The 25786-nt window shown below is 43.5% G+C and overlaps 1 protein-coding gene across 1 annotated transcript in view; it reads right to left on the bottom strand.

Moving 5' to 3' along the window:
- The window catches only part of LOC133635726 (hemicentin-2-like), a 75773-nt gene that overhangs the window by 6922 nt on the left and 43065 nt on the right, over positions 1-25786 (bottom strand). The window contains exons 13-24 of the mRNA XM_062028974.1: positions 24414-24500; positions 13121-13183; positions 12803-13041; positions 12567-12693; positions 12191-12490; positions 8409-8666; positions 7907-8170; positions 6366-6632; positions 5933-6292; positions 5767-5857; positions 2697-2781; positions 2518-2624 (exon numbers count right to left, since the gene is read on the bottom strand). Coding sequence (XP_061884958.1) covers positions 2518-2624; positions 2697-2781; positions 5767-5857; positions 5933-6292; positions 6366-6632; positions 7907-8170; positions 8409-8666; positions 12191-12490; positions 12567-12693; positions 12803-13041; positions 13121-13183; positions 24414-24500 — 2248 coding nt within the window. The remainder of the gene's footprint in view (positions 1-2517; positions 2625-2696; positions 2782-5766; positions 5858-5932; positions 6293-6365; positions 6633-7906; positions 8171-8408; positions 8667-12190; positions 12491-12566; positions 12694-12802; positions 13042-13120; positions 13184-24413; positions 24501-25786) is intronic.

The raw sequence follows: 25786 nt of genomic DNA, 5'->3' as shown, positions 1-25786 counted from the left end.
TTCCTAATATACATAAACAACTTGTCATCGGCATGCGACTGTGAATTGTTTTTGTTTGTGGATGACTCTGCCCTGCTGGTATCCGACAAGGACAAGTCACAGGTGGAGAAAATCCTCAGTGCTGAGCTCTGTAGAACTTGCACCTGGCTCGCTGATAACAAGCTATCCATACACTTGGGTGAAACTGAATCCATCCTGTTTGGGTCCCACATCAACCTTAAGAAAGTCAATGACTTCACTATAAAAGTGGGTGACATTGTTATCACCAGGAAAAATGAGGTCACCTACCTAGGTTCCATTCTAGAGGCTAACCTTTCCTGTGATAAAATGGCAACCAAGGTGATCAAAAAGGTTAACCAACGAACGAGATTTCTCTACAGAATCTCCTCTCTGGTCAACAAAAGCACCTTGAAGATTCTGGCGGGAAATCATGTTCAACCCTTTTTCGATTACGCATGCACCTCCTGGTACCCTAGCACCTCCAAAACCCTCAAATCTAAACTCCAAACATCCCAGAACAAGCTAGTCAGGTTACTCCCTCTCCCTCCCTCTCCCTCTCCCTCTCCCCCTCTCTCTCCCTCTCCCTCTCCCTCTCCCTGCCCCCCCCCCCCCCCTCTCTCTCTCTCTCTCTCGATGACTGTATTATGATGATAGTATATATCTGTATCATGAATCAATTTAAGTGTCTCTCTCTCTCTCTCGTTCGTGATGACTGTATTATGATGATAGTATATATCTGTATCATGAATCAATTTAAGTGGACCCCGACTTAAACAAGTTGAAAAACTTATTCGGGTGTTACCATTTAGTGGTCAATTGTACGGAATATGTACTTCACTGTGCAACCTACTAATAAAAGTCTCAATCAATCAATCTCCATCTGTGCTGATGTTGCTTCCCAGGTAGACAAACTCAACCACATCTTCCAGGGGGTGCTCCTCGATTGTGATAGGTTGATAGGATTTGGTGTTGAGCCTCATGACCTTGGTCTTCCCAGTGTTTATCCTGAGGTCTATCTGTTTACTGTGTTCATGCAATCTGGTGGTCTTGCGTTGGATGTGTGTGTGTATTCCTGAGATCAGAGCCAGGTCAACAGCAAAATCAAGGTCTTCTAGTTGTTCAAAAGGGTTCCACTTTAATCCTGTCCTCTGGCCATCCACTGACATTTTCATTGTCCAGTCCATGGCGATAAGGAAGAGGAGGGGTGACAGTAGACAGCCTTGCCGTACTCCTGTTTTTATAAGGATGGTGTCCGAGAGCTTACCATTTGAGATGGCTTGACTTGTGAATCCATCATACATGCATTTGATGATGTTGACCAGTTTTATTGGAATTCCATAATGTTGGAGCATTTTCCATAGGATGTTTCTGTCTAGACATAACTTTTAAAACTAGACTGAAGACTTTTATGTTCACCTTAGCTTTCAGCTAAATCTTTTAATCTTTTAACTTTTAACGTCTGCACTGTTTTTATTTTTATTGTCTGCATTTTAATTTTGCTTTTATTTTCTTTCATTTCACTTTGTTGTCTGTGAAGCACTTTGAGTCTGCCTTGTGTATGAAAAGCGCTATACAAATAAAGTTGCCTTGCCTTGCCTTGCTTAGACTGCCGAAAGCCTTTTCGAAGTCGACAAAGTTCACGAATAGTGATGACTGCCATTCGATGCACTGTTCGACAATTATTCTGAGTGATGCAATGTGATCTGTACAGGAGTTGTGTTTCCGGAAACCTGCTTGTTCCTTCCTGAAAAGCTTGTCTACTGGTTCTTGTATTCTGTCCAGGATAATTCGGCAGAGGATTTTGCTGGGGACTGAGAGGAGCGTGATGCCTCTCCAGTTTTCACATTCGCTGAGGTTTCCTTTCTTCGGAACTGTGACAATTAACCCCTCCTTCCAATCATTGGGAATCTCCTCTTTTTCCCAGATGTCATTTAGAAGCCCATGGAGGATATCAGTGGTGGCATTGATGTCTGCTTTCAGTACATCAGATGGGATGTTATCCTTCCCTGGTACCCTGCCCAGCTTCAGTTTTTTGCAGGCTTGCTTTATTTCAGACACTATCCTACCACAGTTGATGTTTAGGTTTTTTCTTGCTTCCTCAATGACTGGTGTAGTGTCTGGGGGGAGTCTATTCAGGACCTCTTCAGAGTGTTCCTTGCTGGGACTCTTTGGTGAGAAGGTTTCCCTGATTGTCCCTGACAGGCATTTTCAAAGATTGTTTTCTGGCACAAGTGATGATGCTGGAATTAGTCTTCCAAAAGTGATGCATTTAATTAAATATACTTTGCAATTTTAAATACATCACAAAGCGTCTACTTGTCTGTAAAAATTAGCAAAAGTACATTGGAACTATTTTTAATGGTCGCCACACCTTTGATTGGCCACTTGTTGCTAGGCAGGATTCACAAACTTTGATGTTATTGTCTCATATGCAAATTAGGAAATGCCAGTCATTTTTTTTCCTCACAAACATTTGAGCCAGACGTCATGAAGTCGAGGTCTTAGATCTCAACTTACTGATTCTTCGCCTCAAACTTGACCACGTTGACGTCGGCGAAGTCAAGCTGGTCCTCCTCGACATCAGCCTGGTTGTTGAAAATGACGTTAACGTAGCCCGAGTCGCGCTGCAGAAAAAGTGTTTAAAAGTGAAGGAATAGACAATGAACGTTAAAATAAGCTGCAGGACATCAACTCACCTCTTTCTCCTCATTTGTCGCAATGATGGGGGCGGTGTCGTCATCGTCTTGTCCCGGATTTGTTACATACCTGCCTTTGGTCTTCCTGTTATCAACACAAACGTGAAAAATACAAATAATTTTTAGACTTTTTAGACGATTAGGGATAAAGTGTCTGATTAAAACGTATTAAATTGATGCATTTATTATATATATTCTTGCATTTGGATCATTCCAGACACAGGAATGTGTTGTGTCTCGGCAAGAATGAGGACTCATTTGCAGACGGGGAACGATTGATGCAGGCTTTTATTCTGCAGTTTCTAAGAACTCTCTTCAGATAGAGTGAATAAACAAAAGGCTATAAACTCTAGACTTGATACACGAGAGTAACCGTCAAAAGAAAAGTAGCACAGGGCGCAAAACAATAAACAGAAAAATGACGATAGGAAAATTCACACTGATCTAATAACAAAAAACAACAATCTACGATTAGCTACACCAAAAGAAAATCGCTCACGAAGAGGAAGAGACAAAAAGCTATAAACCGAAACTTTACTATAAAGAGCTAAGAAAACTACAAATTAAAGCGCTCCAAGAGGGGGAAAAAGAATGCAGAGCACTATGAAATTAGCTCAAACAAAAACTGACCAAAAACTTTAGCAAATCAAAATCACTCTTCAGAGGTACAAAGAAACCAAGGAATAAAGCAAGGCAATACTTAGCGACTTTGACAAGACCGTGGAAGACACGGTGAGACGATATACTCTGGCGACAAGACAGTGGAAGACAAGGACTGTATACACATGAGGGAGGGTGACACATGGTGGGCACAATCAGGCAATCAGGAAAGACATCAGACCAATAACACAGGAGGAAGGGCAAGTGGCCTGAAACGAGAGGATCGGGTTAGACCTTCCACACAAAACAGGAAGTTCGCCACAACAGGACTTCCCTCACCGCGATGTGACAGAATGTGCTGTGGTGGTATGATGGTCCCGCCTCCAGGACAGTTTGTTGTCTGTAGATTGCAACACTATTTTGCAGAAAAGTGTTACAGATCATAGATGTGTGCTGCTTTAGTCCAACTACATCGCACAGTTTGGAGAGCACAATAACATCAACGTGGACGGCACATAATGCCAGTAGTACACACAAAAACGCATTTAAAAAAGACGATCTGCACCACTTTTCAGTTGTATAAGCAGTCTTAGTAAATCACACTGAACACGCCCACTTGCAACCTATGCAATTTAAAGTTTGCACACGCTGTTTAGTGTGTTATTTAGACCTTAGTAGATCAAGCCCTTAGTGCAGGGGTGTCAAACTCAAATACAAAGTGGGCCAAAATTTAAAACTGAACAAAGCCGCAGGCCAAGGTTGAACAAATTAACCTTTTAATAGGGACCCAAACAAGTTTTGCATTGAATATTGAACAAGCAAGGCTTATATAACTTTATAGTGACATGCAAAATCGAGTTTCAAATAATAATACTAATAATTAAAAAATATCAATGGCATATCAAATACAATTTAAATAAAAATTGAATGCCTCTTTTCTATTTGCAGCCTTCAGAGGTAAATATCAACATTAACTTTTTCCACAGGCTAATAAATTTGAAAATAAAATAACAATGAATAAAACAACCAATCAGGACTATAAACTGCTCAGTTTGCAACACACTGATCTAATCTGATGTGCCCAAGCCAGATACCTTCCATCTTTTCTGGGATGCTAGTTAATTAACGTCGGGGCTCAGGCTTTGAGCTGAGGCAACCTTCATTATCCAACGAAGGTGTTCATCAGTCATTATATCTCGTAGCCCACCCGGACCACAGTTTTGGGGGCATGGCTTTAAGACAGTGCTTTTAACGTCCGCTATGAGCTGTCGTTACGTCCGCTTTTCATCCATTCTAACAACGTGCCGGTCCAGTCACAAGATATGTGCGGCTTCTGTATGAACACACACAGGAATGCAATGCATACTTGATCAACAGCGATACAGGTTACACTGAGGGTGCCCGTATAAACAATTTTAACAATGTTAGAAATATACGCCACACTGTGAATCCACACCAAACAAGAATGACAAACACATTTCGGGAGAACATCCGCACCGTAACACAACACAAACAACAGAACAAATACCCAGAATCCTTTGCAGCACTAACTCTTCTGGGACGCTACAAAATACACCCCCGCTACCACCAAACCTCCCCCCCCCACACACACACACCTTGTAGCGTCACGGAAGAGTTAGTGCTGCAAAGGGTTCTGGGTATTTGTACTGTTGTGTTTATGTTGTGTTACGGTGCGGCTGTTCTCCCGAAATGTGTTTGTCATTGTTGTTTGGTGTGGATTCACAGTGTGGCGTATATTTCTAATAGTGTTAAAGTTTTTTATTCGGCTACCCTCAGTGTGACCTGTATCGCTGTTGATGAAGTATGCGTTGCATTCAATTGTGTGTGCGTGCAGAAGCCGCACATGTTATGTGACTGGGCCAGCACTCGTTGGACTGGCTGAAAAGCAGACGTGACGATTCTGAAGTTCGAAAGACTCCCGGGAGGGTTGGCAAGTATTAGAATTAGCGGTGAATGCGGTGTTACCGCGGCACCGCCGCAATATATAATTGGTGGGCCAGCTTTAGTGTTAATTTGATATCGCCTCAAGGGCCAAGTGAAATTACACGGCGGGCCAGAGTTTGACACCCATGCCTTAGTGCATGGGTTGTGTAAGTTACAACCAAAACCAAAGAGGCGGACCACTGTTGTTGGAGAGTGTTGAACACATCAGTATGATTCCATATCGGTCAAGGAGCGTAAAATGCCATGCCACAGCAGTGTGAGACCAGGCTATGTTTGGTTTCTTCTCAACACCGCATATCACAACCAAAACAATGACCGTTATCCCACAGCAGTTTGTGACCAGGCTTTTGTTGTTGTGTATGGTTCTTCCACACGCGACCACCAAAGACTCTTGACTGTAGAAAGAACCAACTGTCTATGCGTGCGTTTGTCACGAGCAAAACAACATTGGAAGGCAGACAGCAACGCTGTTCTCTGCCTACCGGAGGTACGATGTGTCTCTTACCTGCAAATGTGCAAAATCAGCAGCAGACTCAAGAACAGCATGGCTAACACTCCCACGGGGGAACCGATCAGAACCCACAGACTGTACCGAGCTGAAAAGTCGAAAGACGTGCATGAGAAAAGGTTGAAAAGGATCATTATGTAAGAAATACAAGAGCAGCAAAGACCGTTTTCAATGCGAGGGGAGGACATGTCGAAGGCCAAACTGTCCAAGCCTAGAGGGTTGACGCTGAAACAGACCAGCGACAAGGCATCTCGGTCTTGGTCCGAAAGCTTGAGGGTGACAACGCTGGTACTTGTCACGCCCCCGAGGGTCACATCCGCGATGGCAGATTGATTGACAGGCATCCCGGATAACTCCCAACGCAGCAAAGGGGTCGTCACATCCGTGATGGCAGATTGATTGACAGGCACCCCAGATAACTCCCAACGCAGCAAAGGGGGCGGGTTGGCCCGGCTGTCACAGGAGCATCGTGTCTGGGATGAGACGTCTTCGCAGTGGGACGAGGCCAGGATCTCTGGACGGACTGAGGAGCGGCAGTGGTTTGAACGTGCGAGAACATTCCAAACGACATGAAACGTCTATAAAGATAGGCTCACATGTGACATTGATGTTGAGAGGCTCAGAGACGTCAAGGCCGTGGACGTTGACAGTTAGACAGTAGAAGTCTTCCTGTGAAAGTTTGCTCACGTTGAAGGAGATCGCCTCCCCTTGGCCAATCACCTCACGCTCCCCCGCAGCCACTCTGTACCACGTGAAGTTGGCCACTGCTGGATTGGCCACGCTCGTGCACCTTAAAGTCACAGTGCTGCCATCTGGGACCGGGCCGGATGGATCCACCGTCACCGAAGTGTTTCTAGGAGGATCTGAAAGAAAGGTACGCTCCTGTTAGAGCTCAGTGAACACCTTACAAAATACTTTTTCATCTGCGTAATTGGGGGTTGATATTGGTAAATAATTCAACCCTCAATTGTAAACTACATGTTTGTATAAACTTAATATCTTAATTGTTATATTGTATAGTGCAGTTCATAAGTATAAGTAAATATTGTACAATCTTTTGCAAACACATCGCACATCTATTGTGAAACATGAAATCATGGGAAATAGCAATTCTGAACGTTTGGTAATAAGCGGGCCAGAAACTTTTTTGTAATGCACATAACATCCATCCATCCATTTTCTACCGCTTATCCCGTTCTGTATTATTTAGTTTTTAAATTTCATTACAGCTGGGTTGCAATCACGTGACCTAGAGGCACAACATTAGGCTACTGTTTATTTACCTGAATCCGTGCAGACTTTGAAAGGTTTAGAGGCAAACATAAAAGCGATCATGAAAAAAATATTAAAAATGGGATGGAGTGGATTTTTACACTCTTAAGAAAAATATGTTAAAGACTTAAACAATCATCACCAAGACGTTAATGCTCGCTACGACCTCAATTCATTCGACACATATTTAGAGAACATCAGAGGGGTCCACAAATTAAACATTAATCTGTAAGACAAAATTGGACGTATTCGTGCATCGCTAAGTAACGTATTTGATTGACATACCGAGTGGCGTGCTGCTGTGATCGTGACGCCAATGAGAAAAAGGGTAAGTTTGTTTGCAGTTGATTTCCTGCTACAAATATTAGTCTTATCTACAATTCATGTGTGCAGTTGTTTTTATGCTGTGAAGTTCATATTTTGTTTTTCAGGAGTTGGGCTGAAAATGAACGCCTTTAGTAACGCCGTTATACTTTACCTGTTGGTAAAGACATATGGGTCTTACTCTTGGAGGTTGCTGTGCTCTGCCTGTAAGTCTGCCAGCCAATGGGCGTTGGTGTTGTGTGATGCCTCTTTCTTCTAGTGAGTTTGTGAGTTGTTGAGAACATCATGTTTATTTTCCTGGCCTCTACTTCTCTTGTGTACCTCTTCAGGCGGGTAGCTAAAGCTGAGTCTTTGATTGGCAGTCTCAAAGCCATCGCTGTGGACAGCTTGCTAAGGCACGTTTCTGCTTGGGTCTTCTGCTACTTACTCTATGTTCTATTAGATTTGTCATTTTATTTTATCTATTGAAAATCACTCTATTTTCGTATATAGTCAATTTTAGCTGGTTTGAAAATAATGTGTGATGTCACTTTTCACTTACATTCAACGTCCAGCTGAACAGTGGCTGATGTTTCCTCTCCCAGCTTGTTTGTGGCTTTACATCGATAGAAGCCGCTGTGTTTTGTCTCTACACGTTCCAAATGCAAGTCTGCTCCCGTCTCATTGTCTTCTTTGCCGTCGTCTTTGAACCAGACATAGTTGGACACAGGAGGTTGAGCCCGGTTTTGACACAACAGGACCACAGTGTCGCCCTCCACTATCGGACCAGCGGGTTCCAAGATTACTGTTGTTTCCTTGGGAGGAACTGTTAGAAGAATTGGGAGGAACTGTTAGAAGAATAACGAGTGGTGAATTGGTTATTTTGCATTCAACTGCTGGGAAGTCAGAAATATTCTACTTGGAGCCTACATGGTTAAAAACATGGACAACTAAAATCTTTCACACCCACATTTATGGGGGTGTGAGACTTTCCTAATTTTTTATATTTTGTACAAGTTGGTCCTAATAGGTAGTGCTTAGTGTTGCGTATGACATGGACTTACATTGCACGTCAATCACCGTGATGGATGAGTTCTGGTATCCATATTTGTTGTGGACTCTGCAGTAAAAGGTGTTTGTGGCCTCTGTGACCGTGATGGACATTGTTGTACTGGATCCCACTGGTGTCACCTGATCTCCGTCCACTTGGTACCAGATGTAGCTGTCCACAACTGGGTTGGCGTTGGTAATGCAGGTCAGCGTGATGGAAGTGCCCTCCGTCACTGGACTTACGTAGCTGACTGAGGTGTTCTTTGGAGCGTCTAAGAGAACAACACAGTTGGTGTAGATGTAGAATTTTTAATGCAACATTTCAAGCGTGAGAAAGTTGAGGAATGCTCATCAAACACTTATTTGGAACATCCCACAGGTGAACAGGCTTATTGGGAACAGGTCGGTGCCATGATTGGGTATAAAAGCAGCTTCCATGAAATGCTCAGTCATTCACAAACAAGGATGGGGTGAGGGTCACCACTTTGTGAACAAATGCGTAAGCAAATTGTTGAACAGTTTAAGAACAACATTTCTCAACAAGCTATTGCAAGGCATTTAGGGATTTCACCATTTATGCTCCGTAATATCATCAAAAGGTTCAGAGAATCTGGAGAAGACCGAAACCGACATCGAATGTCCGTGACCTTCGATCCGTCAGACGGTACTCAAGACTTTTGCGATTTTGGACTAAATTGCAAATGTGAAAACATCTTGGGAGACGCCATCTGCTCTGATGGTGACTTATGATGAATTTGAGGACCAGAACTAGACAATAGAGTGAAAAGTTTTAATACATTTTCACTCACCCAAATACAAACATTCTAATCTGAATTGTTTCCCCTGGTTGCAAAGGACTCTCCCAGAGGACAGTGCTCTGAAGACGCAACAAACTCCTTCCCTGTCTTTCATGGACACACACCTTGTTGTTGACTTTTTTGTTGGACTGACTGGCTGTTATCGCGTTTGCACTTAGGCCGCGGAACAGAGACACGTTCCAGGCTTACACACACATATGCATCCACGAAAAATACACACCACACACACACATACCCCTTGTTGCAAGTCTGGAGTTGTATGTCATAATATGTACGTGTGCTTTTGCATTGGGAGTTGTTTTTCTCACTCCAGTCTGGAGTGAGAAAGATACACAGCTCATCCTCCCTCCCAGCGTCTACTTTAACGGGTTTGTGGTGAGATAACATTCTGTTGTACTTGTGCAATGACAATATAGAGCATGCCATGCATACCATAGGTAGGTCTTTATTGTCATTGCACAAGTACAACGAAACTTTGTTTTCCGCACAAACCCGTTCAAGATTAGACAAACAAACAGTGTACAGGGTTACAGAACAGAAACGCTGATGGGTTGCCCCAAGACGCCCCGTAAAAGATGGGAAAAAGTTAAACGCTGGGGAAGGACGAGTAAAAAAAATACAATCTAGACTGGGTCCTAAGAGGGCCCAGTCTGGAGTGGGAAAAAACCTCCATAGCAAAGCACATATACATATTACAAAGTACATCTTGAGATATCTAGCAACAGAGGGGAGAGAGTGGGGGCCATGGTGGCAGGCTGCAGCTCTTCAGGCTCTGCCCAGCCGTCCATCACCCCTAAGGGATTCCGGTCAAGGGCTTTGGATGGGGGGTGGGGTATGCGTGTGTGGCATATATTTTTTGTGGATGCACATGTGTATGTAAGCCTGCTGCGTGTCTCTGTTCCTCGGCCTTGGTGATCTTGCCAGTCAGTCCAAAGTCAACAACAACAGGTGTGTGTCCATGAGAGACAAGAAGGGAGTGTGTTGTGTCTTTGTCGCACTGTCCTTCGGGAGAGTCTCGAAGCCAGGGAAACAATCCAAGTTAGAATGTTTTGAATGCGACTGAAAGTAAAATGAGCTTTTCACTCTAAAATGTCTATGACTGGTCCTCAAAAATTCATCCTGCGGGGCAGACAGTCCGATGTTATCCAAATCACAAGTGTCCACAGTTCTTCCCGCATCCTCCAATCATTTGTGGCAGCTTTGGGGTACTTTGAAGACTGCCAGCAACTTCCAACTTGTCGACATACCAGAGCAAGGCTTACTCCAATCAGCAGATGTCCTAATGTCATAATTCCGAATAGGTGGCTATCTTCACGTCCTCGACTGAAAGAGTCACCAGGCAACCAACTGAAGGAAGGCTAGAGAAAATGTGTGGAAGGCAACAGTTAAAGGCCTACTGAAATGATTTTTTTTATTTAAACGGGGATAGCAGATCCATTCTATGTGTCATACTTGATCATTTCGCGATATTGCCATATTTTTGCTGAAAGGATTTAGTATAGAACAACGACGATAAAGTTCGCAACTTTTGGTCACTCATAAAAAAAGCCTTGCCTGTACCGGAAGTAGCGTGACGTCGCAGGTTGAAGGGCTCCTCACATTTCCCCATTGTTTACACCAGCAGCGAGAGCGATTCGGACCGAGTAAGCGACGATTACCCCATTAATTTGAGCGTGGATGAAAGATTCGTGGATGAGGAACGACTAGATGAGGAAGGACTAGAGTGCAGTGCATGACGTATCTTTTTTCGCTCTGACCGTAACTTAGGTACAAGCTGGCTCATTGGATTCCACACTCTCTCCTTTTTCTATTGTAGATCACGGATTTGTATTTTAAACCACCTCAGATACTATATCCTCTTGAAAATGAGAGTCGAGGACGCGAAATGGACATTCACAGTGGCTTTTATCTCCACGACAATACATCGGCGAAGCACTTTAGCTACGGAGCTAACGTGATAGCATCGGGCTTAACTGCAGATAGAAATAAAAGAAATAAACCCCTGACTGGAAGGATAGATATAAAATCAACAATATTATTAAACCATGGACATGTAACTACACGGTTAATGCTTTCCAGCCTGGCGAAGCTTAACAATGCTGTTGCTAACGACGCCATTGAAGCTAAATTAGCTACGGGACGTCACAGCGCTATGCTAAAAACATTAGCTATCCACCTATGCCAGCCAGCCCCCATCTGCTCATCAATACCCGTGTTCCAGCGATCGACGGAGCGACGAAGGACTTCACCCGATCATCGATGCGGTCAGCGGCTAGCGTCAGATAGCGCGTCTGCTATCCAAGTCAAAGTCCTCCTGGTTGTGTTGCTGCAGCCAGCCGCTAATACACCGATCCCACCTACAGCTTTCTTCTTTGCAGTCTTCATTGTTCATTAAACAAATTGCAAAAGATTCACCAACACAGATGTCCAGAATACTGTGGAATTTTGCGATGAAAGCAGAGCTTTTTGTATTGGATACAATGGTGTCTGAATACTTCCGTTTAACTATTGATGTCACGCGCATAAGTCATCATACATAGACGTTTTCAACCAGAAGTTTAGCAGGAAATTTAAAATTGCACTTTATAAGTTAACCCGGCCGTATTGGCATATGTTGCAATGTTAAGATTTCATCATTGATATATAAACTATCAGACTGCGTGGTCGGTAGTCGTGGGTTTCAGTAGGCCTTTAAGTAGTGCCGGTAGTGACGGGAGGACTAGCGACAGTAACCCCCGAGCTGGGTGGTTAGGACTCCAGCAGATACCAGAAACAACATCTTACATATCCATCCTGAAAAACACAATACTGAGAACATCTAAGATCCTGTACAGATCCTACAAACTTCCAGAGTTCTGGTCCCTGAGCTTTTCAAATAAATCTCTCTTGGAGATTAAACGCTCCCTGTCTTTAACACCGAGTGACACCCAAACCAGGAAGAACCAATCAATATTCCATCGTCACAGCATTATACTCACAATCAACATGAAGGGTCAAACTATTTTCGCTGCCGTCGTTCGCCTTGTTTTTTCGTCCGTAGTTTGTCTTGCAGGTGACCTTTACAGCATTGTGGCTGGAAGAGGCGTTCGCCTTCATCACAGAAATCCTGGTCGATTCCTTCAGCGTCACTTCAATGTCACTTTTGCTCAGAGATGGCTGCCACGTCAGTTCGGGAGGGTGCAAGGGACAATAAGTCATTGTTTCGCACGCCAATGTCAGCGCGTCGCCTTCCTTCAGGTACACACTGTTGGCTTTGAGGGTGGGCCCGCGGGGAGCCGCTATTGGGGGAAGAACATGGTGAGGTGTGTTATGACAGCAGCGGGGCACCAAAGAAGGACAAGAAACAAAGACCACCTCGGATGTCCAAAGTCATACTTTGGTCAAATTTCTGTTGGAACCTTTTACATTCCAGCAGGAAGTAAAACGTATTGTCAGACAGGGCTGATGGCATATCGAACAAGATGGTGGTGCAGTCCAGCTTCTGGCAGTCAAACACATTCAATTATCAATATTTGCATACGAGTTATTACTTGGAGTTCTCAATTCCAACAAGTTAGACTGGAATGTTTAGGAGCGTTTCTTCAACATACCTTCAAGTTCCCAATAAACGTTCCTGGCCTGCGGTTGGAGTAGGTTGGAGCACGGGAATCAAACATCTCCGTGTACCCGTACCACCATTTGAAAGTGCGCCATTTTGCTCTGCAGGAGTCGTCTACGTAAGCCTTCCAATTATCAGGCACAGTGAACTTGCAGGGGATTTTCACACAGGTGCCGCTCAGTGTCTCCACGTGGGAGGGCACGATCAACTTCCATACATTGCACTGACTGCCTGATGAGTAAAAAACATAATAAAAACAAATTGAGGATAATGTGTGCAATACAAAAATATATGAAATATAATGACATACCTTCGAAAAGGCAGCAAAGCAGGAAGATCGACACAACAACGTCAATCATTTTGTTTTTCTCCCCTAGTTAAAAAAAAAATCACAAATAATGCAATATGTATATGTATACACTGTAAAAAAAAAAATCCTATTTTTATGGTTAATTTACTCTAAATTTCTACTGTAATTTTTCTATTTTTTTTAAATAGTTTATAAAACTGTAGAATTGAAGACATTATCTGTAAATAAACAATCCGCCTGTTATTTTAAGTAATATGCCGGTAATGACAAACTATGTATATTTCTATTTCTTTTACAGAAAAATATCAAATTAATTATACATAGCATTTTCTGTTTTCTTAAATTACTTTCAAATTCATGTAAAATTACAGTAATGATCTTTAAATATGTAGCTTGTTATATAAAAGTCTGTCATACTAACAATCTGTAGAATAAAGGTATTTTTCTGCAGAACTGTTATTAAAGGCCTACTGAAACCCACTACTACCGACCACACAGTCTGATAGTTTATATATCAATGATGAAATCTTAAACATTGCAACACATGCCAATACAATTTTAAATTTCCCGCGAAACTTCCGGTTGAAAACGTTCATGTATGATGACGTATGCGCGTGACTTCAATCAAATGCAGATACTTTTTCTTATGCCTTCTGATCTCTCTCTATGTCCACTACTTGCTGTCCATATCCTACCCCCCCCCCCCCCCCCCCACCACACCCCTGATTGTAAATAATGTAAATAATTCAATGTGATTATCTTGTGTGATGACTGTATTATGATAGTATATATGATAGTATATATCTGTATCATGAATCAATTTAAGTGGACCCCGACTTAAACAAGTTGAAAAACTTATTCGGGTGTTACCATTTAGTGGTCAATTGTACGGAATATGTACTTCACTGTGCAACCTACTAATAAAAGTTTCAATCAAATCAATCAAAATGGTTGAAACCAGTGCTTGTCAGGGGTGTCACCACCTCCAAAGTTATGATACTTCCATATACTAAAGTAATGTCCGATCATTACCTTATAAAATTTGAAGTTTTGACTCTTTGTCAACAAGCTAATAATAATAATAACTGCTATAGCGGCCGCAACATTAATGCTGCCACAACGATGACTCTTGCTGGCCTACTGCCTTCGGTAATGGCACCATTCCCAAATTATGTCGGCTCTATTGATAACCTCACTAACAACTTTGACGATGCCTTGCGCGAAATTATTGATAGTATAGCACCGCTAAAGCAAAAAAGGGCCCCTAAAAGGCGCACCCCATGGTTTACAGAAGAAATTAGAGCTCATAAATTATCATGTAGAAAACTGGAACGCAAATGGCGCGCGACTAAACTTGAGGTTTTCCATCAAGCATGGAGTGATAGTTTAATAACTTATAAACGCATGCTTACCTTAGCTAAAGCTAAATCCTACTCAAATCTCATCCGCCTCAACAAAAACGATCCTAAATTTCTGTTTAGTACAGTAGCATCGTTAACCCAACAAGGGACTCCTCCCAGTAGCTCCACCCACTCGGCAGATGATTTTATGAATTTCTTTAATAAGAAAATTGAACTCATTAGAAAGGAGATTAAAGACAATGCATCCCAGCTACAACTGGGTTCTATTAACCCAAATACGACTGTATATACGACAGACACTGCCCTCCAAAATAGTCTCTCTATTTTTGATGAAATAACATTAGAGGAATTATTACAGCGTGTAAGTGGGATAAAACAAACAACATGTTTACTTGACCCACTTCCTGGGAAACTTATCAAGGAACTGTTTGTATTATTAGGTCCATCAGTGTTAAATATTATAAACTTATCACTTTCCTCCGGCACTGTTCCCCTAGCATTCAAAAAAGCGGTTATTCATCCTCTGCTCAAAAGACCTAACCTCGATCCTGACCTCATGGTAAACTACCGACCGGTCTCCCACCTTCCGTTTATTTTCAAAATTCTCGAAAAAATTGTTGCACAGCAGCTAAATGAACACTTAGTGACTAACAATCTCTGTGAACCTTTTCAATCCGGTTTCAGGGCAAATCACTCTACGGAGACAGCCCTCGCAAAAATGACTAATGATCTATTGCTAACGATGGATTCTGATGCGTCATCTATGTTGCTGCTTCTTGATCTTAGCGCCGCTTTCGATACCATCGATCATTATATTTTATTAGAGCGTATCAAAACACGTATTGGTATGTCAGACTTAGCTTTGTCTTGGTTTAACTCTTATCTTACTGACAGGATGCAGTGCGTCTCCCATAACAATGTGACCTCGGACTATGTCAAGGTAACGTGCGGAGTTCCCCAGGGTTCGGTTCTTGGCCCTGCACTCTTTAGTATTTACATGCTGCCGCTGGGTGACATCTTACGCAAGTACGGTGTTAGCTTTCACTGTTATGCTGATGACACTCAACTCTATTATCCTGGGACGCTGGGACTCACTGCTGAACCCTCTGGAGGTGTCGTGGGCCTATCAGCGAAACACTGAGGATGGGGGGCGCCCACTTGATAACCCAGAGGATGCCTTCACTCACTTGACCATCCCACTAAGTCGCATAGGTGTCTCAAGTATGCATTAGGGGATTGTAACATCTAGTCCTACACAACAGATCTGATCATCTGGTGAACCAGTGACTGCTGTGAAAGGGCAGCTGACAACAAGGGAAAGACCTTGCGACGGCATGGAAAGACAGCTGGCAGGAGGGAATAGACCCCAACGGGGCTGCCATGGGCTAGCTACCCGTGGTGGCAGGATCCAGCACGAACGGTGTATGGGTTCCACCCAAACATGGCTACGAAAAGTTCTAAGAAGAAAATACCCCCTGAGTCAGCGAGAGCGGGGGCGGAAGATGGCTCATCGGCAGAACACCCGGTAACGAACACAGGAACGGAACAGACTACGAGTTTGATGATCAGCATACCTGAGGCTCCAACAGCCACAGCAGGACACAAGCGTCAGAGCTGCGTATGTGGTTGGACAAAGGTTACTTCCACCCAAGGCCTGAAAATACACCAAGGCAAGAAAGGGTGCCTAAAGAAGGGTCAACAGGGAACTCGCATCGACAGCTACTTTCTGAGAAGCAGGTCGAGTCAGTCGACTGAAGTTCAGCAGCAGGACAAACCCCACAGTCTGCAGGACATCAACACCCCTGTCCCTGAGGAGGCAGAACTAGGCACGGGAGAACAACCTGAACCCAACCCACTACGACCTGCAACGGAAAAGAAGATCCGGGGGCGAAGGCCATTTGTCAAGTGGCCAAAATCCTGCGACGGGACACTGTGGAAGGAGGTCAACACTGATCTCTGCAACATCATAGAAGGGATCAGAGGCACCGCCATGAAGAAGTTGGAGAGAATGGGGGATCTAATCTATGCCTATGGAGTGGAACGGTTTGGAGTGGTCGAAGGAAAACGATCTGCTCCATCAATCCCCACTAAGTCCAGAAGACAGACAGAAATAGACCGCCTAGTCAAGGAGAGGAGACAGCTGAAGAAGCAATGGAGGAAGGCCACAGAGGAGGAGAAGGAGGGCATAAACCTGCTGCAGGGAGAGATCCAGAGTAGACTTGCAACACTGAGGAGAGCGGAAAACCTTCTGAGGAAGCGCAGAAGGAAGGAGCAAACAAGAACACGCTTCTACAAAGACCCCTTCAAATTTGTGAAGAGTCTGTTCACAAAGGAGAAGTCTGGAAGTCTCTCAGTGTCAAAGGCCAACCTGGAAGAACATCTGAAAAAATCCAGCACAGACGACCGACACCATGAAGAGGTTACACTCCCACCTGACATGCCACCAGTCAATCCACCAGAGCACGATCTAGACATCAGCCTACCCAGATGGAGTGAAGTAGACAAAACCGTGCGTAGAGCAAGGGCCGCATCAGCTCCAGGTCCCAACGGAGTTCCATACAGGCTCTACAAAAACGCACCAGATGTCCTGCGCTTCCTCTGGAAGATGATGAGAGTCGTGTGGCAAAAGAAGGAGATACCAACTTCCTGGCGAAGAGCCGGTGGAATCCTTATCCCCAAGGAAAAGGACTCATCAGAAATCGGCCAATTCCGCCAGATCAGCCTTCTAAATGTCGAGGGAAAAATATTCTTCAGCGTGGTTGCTCATAGGCTGGCAGGATATCTGCAAAGAAACAACCTGATTGACACATCAATCCAGAAAGCAGGCATCTCAGGCTTCCCCGGTTGCATGGAACATACAAGTGTCATCTGGCATCAGATCCAGGTTGCCAAGAAGGAGAGAACAGACCTTTATGTGGTTTTCCTGGATCTCGCCAATGCCTTTGGCTCAGTCCCTCACAACCTCCTGTGGACAGCTTTCGACTACTTCAGGGTCCCAGCAGCTCTCACAACCCTTGTCAAGGCCTACTTCCAGGACGTCCAGCTATGCGTGACAACTGCCGAGTACACCACAGCATGGCAACACCTGGAGGTGGGAATCATGGCCGGCTGCACCATCTCCCCGCTGGCCTTCACCATGGCCATGGAGGTGATCATCCGGGCATCGCGATGGGTGGTTGGGGGACAGCTAATAAGACCTGGCCTGAGGCTTCCGCCTGTCAGAGCCTACATGGATGACCTCACAACACTCACCACAACCAAGGCTTTCACTGTACGGCTTCTGAGAAAGCTCCAAGAAAACATCGAGCTGGCTCGCATGAACATCAAGCCAAGCAAGTCCAGAAGCATCTCTATTGACAAGGGGAAACTGTCACACCACCGCTTTCACATTGGTGAGGAACCTATTCCAACAGTCTCCGAGAAGCCTGTGAAGTCCCTAGGTCGTTGGTATGATGCCTCCCTCAAAGACAAAGAGCAGGTAGATCAGCTCAGGAAGGAGGTAGCCAGCGGCCTGGAGAACATCGACAGAACCCTGCTTCCTGGCAAGCTGAAGCTCTGGTGCATGCAGTATGGACTACTTCCACGCCTATTGTGGCCACTAACCCTCTATGAAGTCCCGCTCTCTAAGGTGGAAAAGCTGGAGAGACTGGTTAGCTCATATGCAAGGAAGTGGCTTGGCCTTCCCAGGTGCCTCAGCAGTATTGGACTCTACGGCAAAGGAATGTTAGAACTGCCCATTTCCAGTCTCTCAGAGGAGTTCAAGTGCGCCAAAGTCAGACTGGAGATGATGCTACTGGATTCGAGTGATCCATTTGTAGCCCAAGCTGCCCCCATTCTGGCTACTGGGAGGAAGTGGACCCCACTGGCTGCAACTGAGCAGGCTAAAGCAGCACTCAGGCACAGAGACATTGTGGGCCGAGTACTGCAGGGGAGGAGTGGTCTTGGCCTTGGGGCCAATACACCAGCCTGGAGCAAGGCCACTCCATCTCAGAGACGCAAGCTGGTGGTCCAGGAGATACGTCGGGAAGAGGAAGCAAGAAGGTGCGCACAAGCTGTGGCGCAGGCAAAACAAGGGCAGTGGATGACATGGGAAGGAGTAGAGAAGAGGAAGATCTCCTGGAAAGAGCTGTGGGAGATGGAGGCATACAGGGCAAGCTTTACCATCAGGGCTGCCTACGATGTCCTGCCTTCTCCAAAAAACCTCAGCCAGTGGTATGGTGAAGACCCCACATGCCCTCTGTGTCCGAGTCCAGCTACACTGAAGCACATCCTGGTGGGCTGAAAGACCAGCCTCACCCAAGGCCGTTACACCTGGCGGCACAACCAGGTGCTAAAGTGTCTTGCAGCAGTGCTGGAAAGTCGACGGACAAGTGTCAATGCCCTTCCTCCTTCGTCATCCCGTTGGCAAGCAACAACATTTGTCCGGGAGGGCGAGGGTCAAGCCAACCTCACCCCCACAAGACCAGACACTGGACAGCTAGGCGGGGCACGGGACTGGAGACTGCTGGCAGACCTGGGCCAGAGACTCTGCTTCCCAGGTGAGATTGCGTCCACCAACCTGCGGCCAGATCTTGTTCTGTGGTCAGCTTCGCTCAGGCTCGTGTACATCATAGAGCTCACGGTGCCCTGGGAGAGTGCAATGGAGGAGGCCTACGAGCGCAAGAAGTTGAGGTACACTGAGCTTGCAGCCGATGCGCAACAACAAGGCTGGAAAGCGAGGGTACGCCCAGTGGAAGTAGGCTGCAGAGGATTTGTGGCCACCTCAACATCCAGGCTCCTCAGGGAAATGGGAGTGCGAGGGAAGGCCCATCGACAGGCAGTGAAAGACCTCTCAAAAGCCGCTGAAAAGGGGAGTCAGTGGCTGTGGGTCAAGCGAAGGGACTCCACCTGGGCTTTCAAGTGAGTGATGCCATCTAGGGAGTGATCCTGGGACGCTGGGACTCACTGCTGAACCCTCTGGAGGTGTCGTGGGCCTATCAGCGAAACACTGAGGATGGGGGGCGCCCACTTGATAACCCAGAGGATGCCTTCACTCACTTGACCATCCCACTAAGTCGCATAGGTGTCTCAAGTATGCATTAGGGGATTGTAACATCTAGTCCTACACAACAGATCAGATCTGATGACACTCAACTCTACATGCCCCTAAAGCTGACCAACACGCCGGACTGTAGTCAGCTGGAGGTGTGTCTTAATGAAATTAAACAATGGATGTCCGCTAACTTTTTGCAACTCAACGCTAAGAAAACGGAAATGCTGATTATCGGTCCTGCTAGACACCAACATCTATTTAATAATACCACCTTAACATTTGACAACCAATCAATTACACAAGGAGACTCGGTAAAGAATCTGGGTATTATCTTCGACCCAACTCTCTCGTTTGAGTCACACATTAAGAGTGTTACTAAAACGGCCTTCTTTCATCTCCGTAATATCGCTAAAATTCGTTCCATCTTGTCCACTAGCGACGCTGAGATCATTATTCATGCGTTCGTTACGTCTCGTCTCGATTACTGTAACGTATTATTTTCGGGCCTCCCTATGTCTAGCATTAAAAGATTACAGTTGGTACAAAATGCGGGTGCAAGGCTTTTGACAAAAACAAGAAAGTTTGATCATATTACGCCTATACTGGCTCACTTGCACTGGCTTCCTGTGCACTTAAGATGCGACTTTAAGGTTTTACTACTTACGTATAAAATATTACACGGTTTAGCTCCAGCCTATCTCGCCGATTGTATTGTACCATATGTCCCGACAAGAAATCTGCGTTCAAAGAACTCCGGCTTATTAGTGATTCCCAGAGCCAAAAAAAAGTCTGCGGGCTATAGAGCGTTTTCTATTTGGGCTCCAGTACTCTGGAATGCCCTCCCGGTAACAGTTAGAGATGCTACCTCAGTAGAAGCATTTAAGTCCCATCTTAAAACTCATTTGTATAATCTAGCCTTTAAATAGACCCCCCCTTTTTTAGACCAGTTGATCTGCTTTTTCTTTTCTTCTCTCCTCTTCTCCCCTGTCCCTTGCGAGGGGGAGTTGCATAGGTCCGGTGGCCATGGATGAAGTGCTGGCTGTCCAGAGTCGGGACCCCGGGTGGACCACTAGCCTGTGCATCGGTTGGGGACATCTCTGCGCTGCTGACCCGTCTCCGCTCGGGATGGTTTCCTGTTGGCCCCGTTGTGGACTGGACTCCCACTGATGTGTTGGATCCACTGTGGACTGGACTTTCACAATGTTATGTCAGACCCACTCGACATCCGTTGCTTTCGGTCTCCCCTAGAGGGGGGGGGGGGGGGTTACCCACATATGCGGTCCTCTCCAAGGTTTCTCATAGTCATTCACCGACGTCCCACTGGGGTGAGTTTTCCTTGCCCGTATGTGGGCTCTGTACCGAGGATGTCGTTGTGGCTTGTACAGCCCTTTGAGACACTTGTGATTTAGGGCTATATAAATAAACATTGATTGATTGATTGATTGATTGATTGAAACGGAAGTATTCGGACACCATTGTATCCAATACAAAAAGCTCTGATTTCATCGCAAAATTCCACAGTATTCTGGACATCTGTGTTGGTGAATCTTTTTCAATTTGTTTAATGAACAATGAAGACTGCAAAGAAGAAAGCTGTAGGTGGGATAGGTGTATTAGCGGCTGGCTGCAGCAACACAACCAGGAGGACTTTGAGATGGATAGCAGACGCGCTATCCGATGCTAGCCGCCAACCGCATCTACGATCGGGTGAAGTCCTTCGTCGCTCCGTCGATCGCTGGAACGCAGGTGAGCACGGGTGTTGATGAGCAGATGAGGGCTGGCGTAGGTGGAGCGATAATGTTTTTATCATAGCTCTGACGAGGTCCCGTAGCTAAGTTAGCTTCAATGGCGTCGTTAGCAACAGCATTGTTAAGCTTCGCCAGGCTGGAAAGCATTAACCGTGTAGTTAAATGATAAATGATAAATGGGTTGAGGTACTCAAAGCGCTTTGACAGTATTTCCACATTTACCCATTCACACACACATTCACACACTGATGGCGGGAGCTGCCATGCAAGGCGCTAACCAGCAGCCATCAGAGGCAAAGGTTGAAGTGTCTTGCCCAAGGACACAACGGACGTGACTAGGAAGGTAGAAGGTGGGAATTGAACCCCAGTAACCAGCAACACTCCGATTGCTGGCACAGCCACTCTACCAGCTTCGCCACGCCGCCCCGTTACATGTACATGGTTTAATAGTATTGAGTATTGAGATAAAAGTCACTGTGAATGTCCATTTCGCGTTCTCAACTCTCATTTTCAAGAGGATATAGTATCTGAGGTGGTTTAAAATATAAATCCGTGATCCACAATAGAAAAAGGAGAAAGTGTGGAATCCAATGAACCCTTGTACCTAAGTTATGGTCAGAGCGAAAAAAGTATGTCCTGCACTGCACTCTAGTCCTTCACTCTCACGTTCCTCATCCACGAATCTTTCATCCTCGCTCAAATTAATGGGGTAATCGTCGCTTTCTTGGTCCGAATCGCTCTCGCTGCATTGTAAACAATGGGGAAATGTGAGGAGCCCTTCAACCTGCGACGTCACGCTACTTCCGGTACAGGCAAGGCTTTTTTTATCAGCGACCAAAACTTTATCGTCGATGTTCTCTACTAAATCCTTTCAGCAAAAATATGGCAATATTGCGAAATGATCAAGTTTGACACATAGAATGGATCTGCTATCCCCGTTTAAATAAAAAAAAATCATTTCAGTAGGCCTTTAAAGGTGGTTGATCTTAACAATTCAGAAAAAAATCTGTAAAATAATGGTATTTTTCTGTGGAACTGCCAGCATTGTCACTTCATTAAAGGTGTTTGATCGTAATAATTTGGAAAAACTCTGTAGAATAAAGGTATTTTTCTGCAGAACTGTTTGCATCGTCACTTTATTAAAGGTGGTTGATCTAAATAATTTTGTAAAAATCTGTAAAATTACGGTATTTTTCCGCAAAACGTTTCATGAAAATTTCTGTAAATATAATGTTTTTGATCATTATTTGGTTTACAATGTTTTACTTTAATTTTATGGTTTTCGTTTGGCAGCCGTAGCTGCCAGTAGATGACCATTTTTTTACAGAATTTTTTTTTACTGTGTATATACATATATTTTGGCTTCGGTTCAGTACAAGTTCCCTACTTGTAAACATTAAAGTGAGGGAGACAAGAAGTGACAAACAAAATACAGTTTTTTGTTTGCTTTCAAAAGAAAACCCTGCCTGATAGTTTACAACTTATTTCCATATCATCAAAAATAATTTCACAATGTTACTTAACCAGAGAAACCAGAAGAATGTCATCAGGCACATTTTGGGATTTAAAAAAAAAAAAATCTGAGAAATAACATGTTCATTATTATTCGTTTCTACTTATGAACATATCTATTTGGAGAAAATATAAATATACTGAACATCTTGTTTTGGTAACACTGTAGTATGGGGAACATATTCACCATTAATTAGTTGCTTATTGAAGTAACAAAGACTTATTTTACATATAAGGGTTAGGGTTACTAATAAGCAATAATTCTGAGGTTATTGAGGGAATACTTTTAGTTGAATTAGCTTACTAACCTACTCAGTGGCCTAGTGGTTAGAGTGTCCGCCCTGAGTCATACCAAAGACTATAAAAATGGGACCCATTACCTCCCTGCTTGGCACTCAGCATCAAGGGTTGGAATTGGGGGTTAAATTACCAAAAATGATTCCCGGGCGTGGTCACTGCTGCTGCTCACTGCTCCACTCACCTCCCAGGGGCTGAACAAGGGGATGGGTCAAATGCAGAGGACAAAAACTATCATTGGTACTTTTTTTTTTTACTTGTTGTATAATAAGGCCAATAAGTCATTAATAAGTACTTAATAATGGCTGATTAAGAGCCAATATGTTACTAATTTGCATGTTAATAAGCTACTAATTAATGGTGAATGTGTTCCCCATACTAAAGTGTTACCCTTGTTTTTATTTTCCCTTTGCATAGTCTAAAAATGTAAATAATCCACTATTCATGAGATGCATTATTGACATTTTCTGCGTAGGTTATATTACTGTATGTTGATTTTATATATTTTAATGTACTCTGCAAAATGTGATCTTCACATGCACCAGTTTTTCTGTATTTTAGAATCATATTTACTGGGCAATTAACTGTATTTTTGTTTCATTTTAAAAATGAATAATGCTGCTTTAATGTTTTGGCATTTGGTTCTCTTACTGTACGGAAAATGAACTACTATGTGCTCCTAACCCTAGAGCACTTTTTTTAAGATAGAAAAAAATAAAACAAAAACAATCTTCTTAAATAAATTAGCTCAAACTGTAACCGTAAAACGTATTTTAATTTAAAATGAATTAACAATTGAAAATTAGTTAAATGAGCTTTAATTGTAACTGTAAAATGTACAAGAAGTTAAAATGAATATTTAAATTACTCGGACTAACTCAAACTAATAATAACTGTTTAACTGTAAGATTTACGTTAATTAAAAATAAATATTTAAATAAAAATTAAGTCAAATGAGCTCTAACTAACTATACATTAAATATAAAGTGTACATTCATCAAGTTAAAATAAATGTTTTCATAGAAATAACGTTAAATAAATGTTTCAATTGAAATAATGTTTAATTAGTTCAAACTGTTAAATATGTATTCCCTGTCAATGTAGATTAAGTTAAAATTAATATAGCAGTAACAAATTAAGTTAAATTAAAGTCAGGAAGAAACATAGCACTTGTTTTCAAAGACATCAAGGAACTGCACAAATACAGAATAATCTCACATAGAAGGAAATAATAGACAACTCATGTAAAATATTATCTTAATATCAACAATAATAACATCATAAGATTATGCTTAACAGTTTTTAGCTAAAATTTGCATTCCAAACGGCTTTTGTTCCCCCACCTTTGCAGTATAGTCTCGAATTATATAGCAAACTTCTCTTCTCCCTCATGTCCGTGTGTTTACTGTACTGCGTGTGTACAGTAAGCCCTTAAATACTATTGTGCTGCGTGTCATACGGCACCACACTTTTGGACCAATCACCAAACAATCGGGGGGCGACTTGTTCACTTCAAAGATGCGTCTCGTCATTCACTTCAAAGATCCTCTACGACTCATTACTACTTTCTGACACGCATCATTTCATACATAAAAAGTAACCTCAACAAAACACTTAAACCACAACAACAACTATTGCAACATTTTTCAAGTGTTTATTTACTTTTAAAAGCATTAGCTATAATTTCCAAATACACATTTTATTTGGCTGCACAAGCTGACTGACTATCAGTGATGACAGGAATATTATGCTGGATATACTGAATATATGTATTCGTATTTGATATGCTAAAGCAGGGGTGTCAAACTCAAATACAGAGTGGGCCAAAATTTAAAACGGAACAAAGCCGCGGGCCAAGGTTGAACAAATTAACCTTTGACGTACTCTACGAGCTATCGTCACGTCCGCTTTTCATCCATTCTAACATCGTTCAGACTCAGTCACAAGATATGTGCGGCCTCTGTACGCACACACGAGCGAATGCAACACATGCTTCATCAACAGCGATACAGGTTACACTGAGGGTGACAGTATAAAAAACTTTAACACTGTTAGAAATATACGCCACACTGTGAATCCACACCAAACAAGAATGACAAACACTTTTCGGGAGAACATCCGCACCGTAACACAACGTAAACACAACAGAACAAATACCCGGAATCCTTTGCAGCACTAACTCTTCCAGGACGCTACAAAATACACCCCCGCTACCACCAAACCTCCCCCCCCCACCCACACACACACACACCTTGTAGCGTCCCGGAAGAGTTAGTGCTGCAAAGGGTTCTGGTTTGGTGTGGATTCACAGTGTGGCGTATATTTCTAACAGTGTTAAAGTTTTTTATTCGGCTACCCTCAGTGTAACCTGTATCGCTGTTGATGAAGTACACTACCGTTCAAAAGTTTGGGGTCACATTGAAATGTCCTTATTTTTGAAGGAAAAGCACTGTACTTTTCAATGAAGATAACTTTAAACTAGTCTTAACTTTAAAGAAATACACTCTATACATTGCTAATGTGGTAAATGACTATTCTAGCTGCAAATGTCTGGTTTTTGGTGCAATATCTACATAGGTGTATAGAGGCCCATTTCCAGAAACTATCACTCCAGTGTTCTAATGGTACAATGTGTTTGCTCATTGGCTCAGAAGGCTAATTGATGATTAGAAAACCCTTGTGCAATCATGTTCACACATCTGAAAATAGTTTAGCT

The sequence above is a fragment of the Entelurus aequoreus genome, linkage group LG20, assembly GCF_033978785.1.
Source record: "Entelurus aequoreus isolate RoL-2023_Sb linkage group LG20, RoL_Eaeq_v1.1, whole genome shotgun sequence".
NCBI classification, from domain to species: Eukaryota; Metazoa; Chordata; class Actinopteri; order Syngnathiformes; family Syngnathidae; genus Entelurus; species Entelurus aequoreus.
Note: the sequence above shows the minus strand (reverse complement) of the source record. Positions and strands in the feature narration are given on the sequence as shown.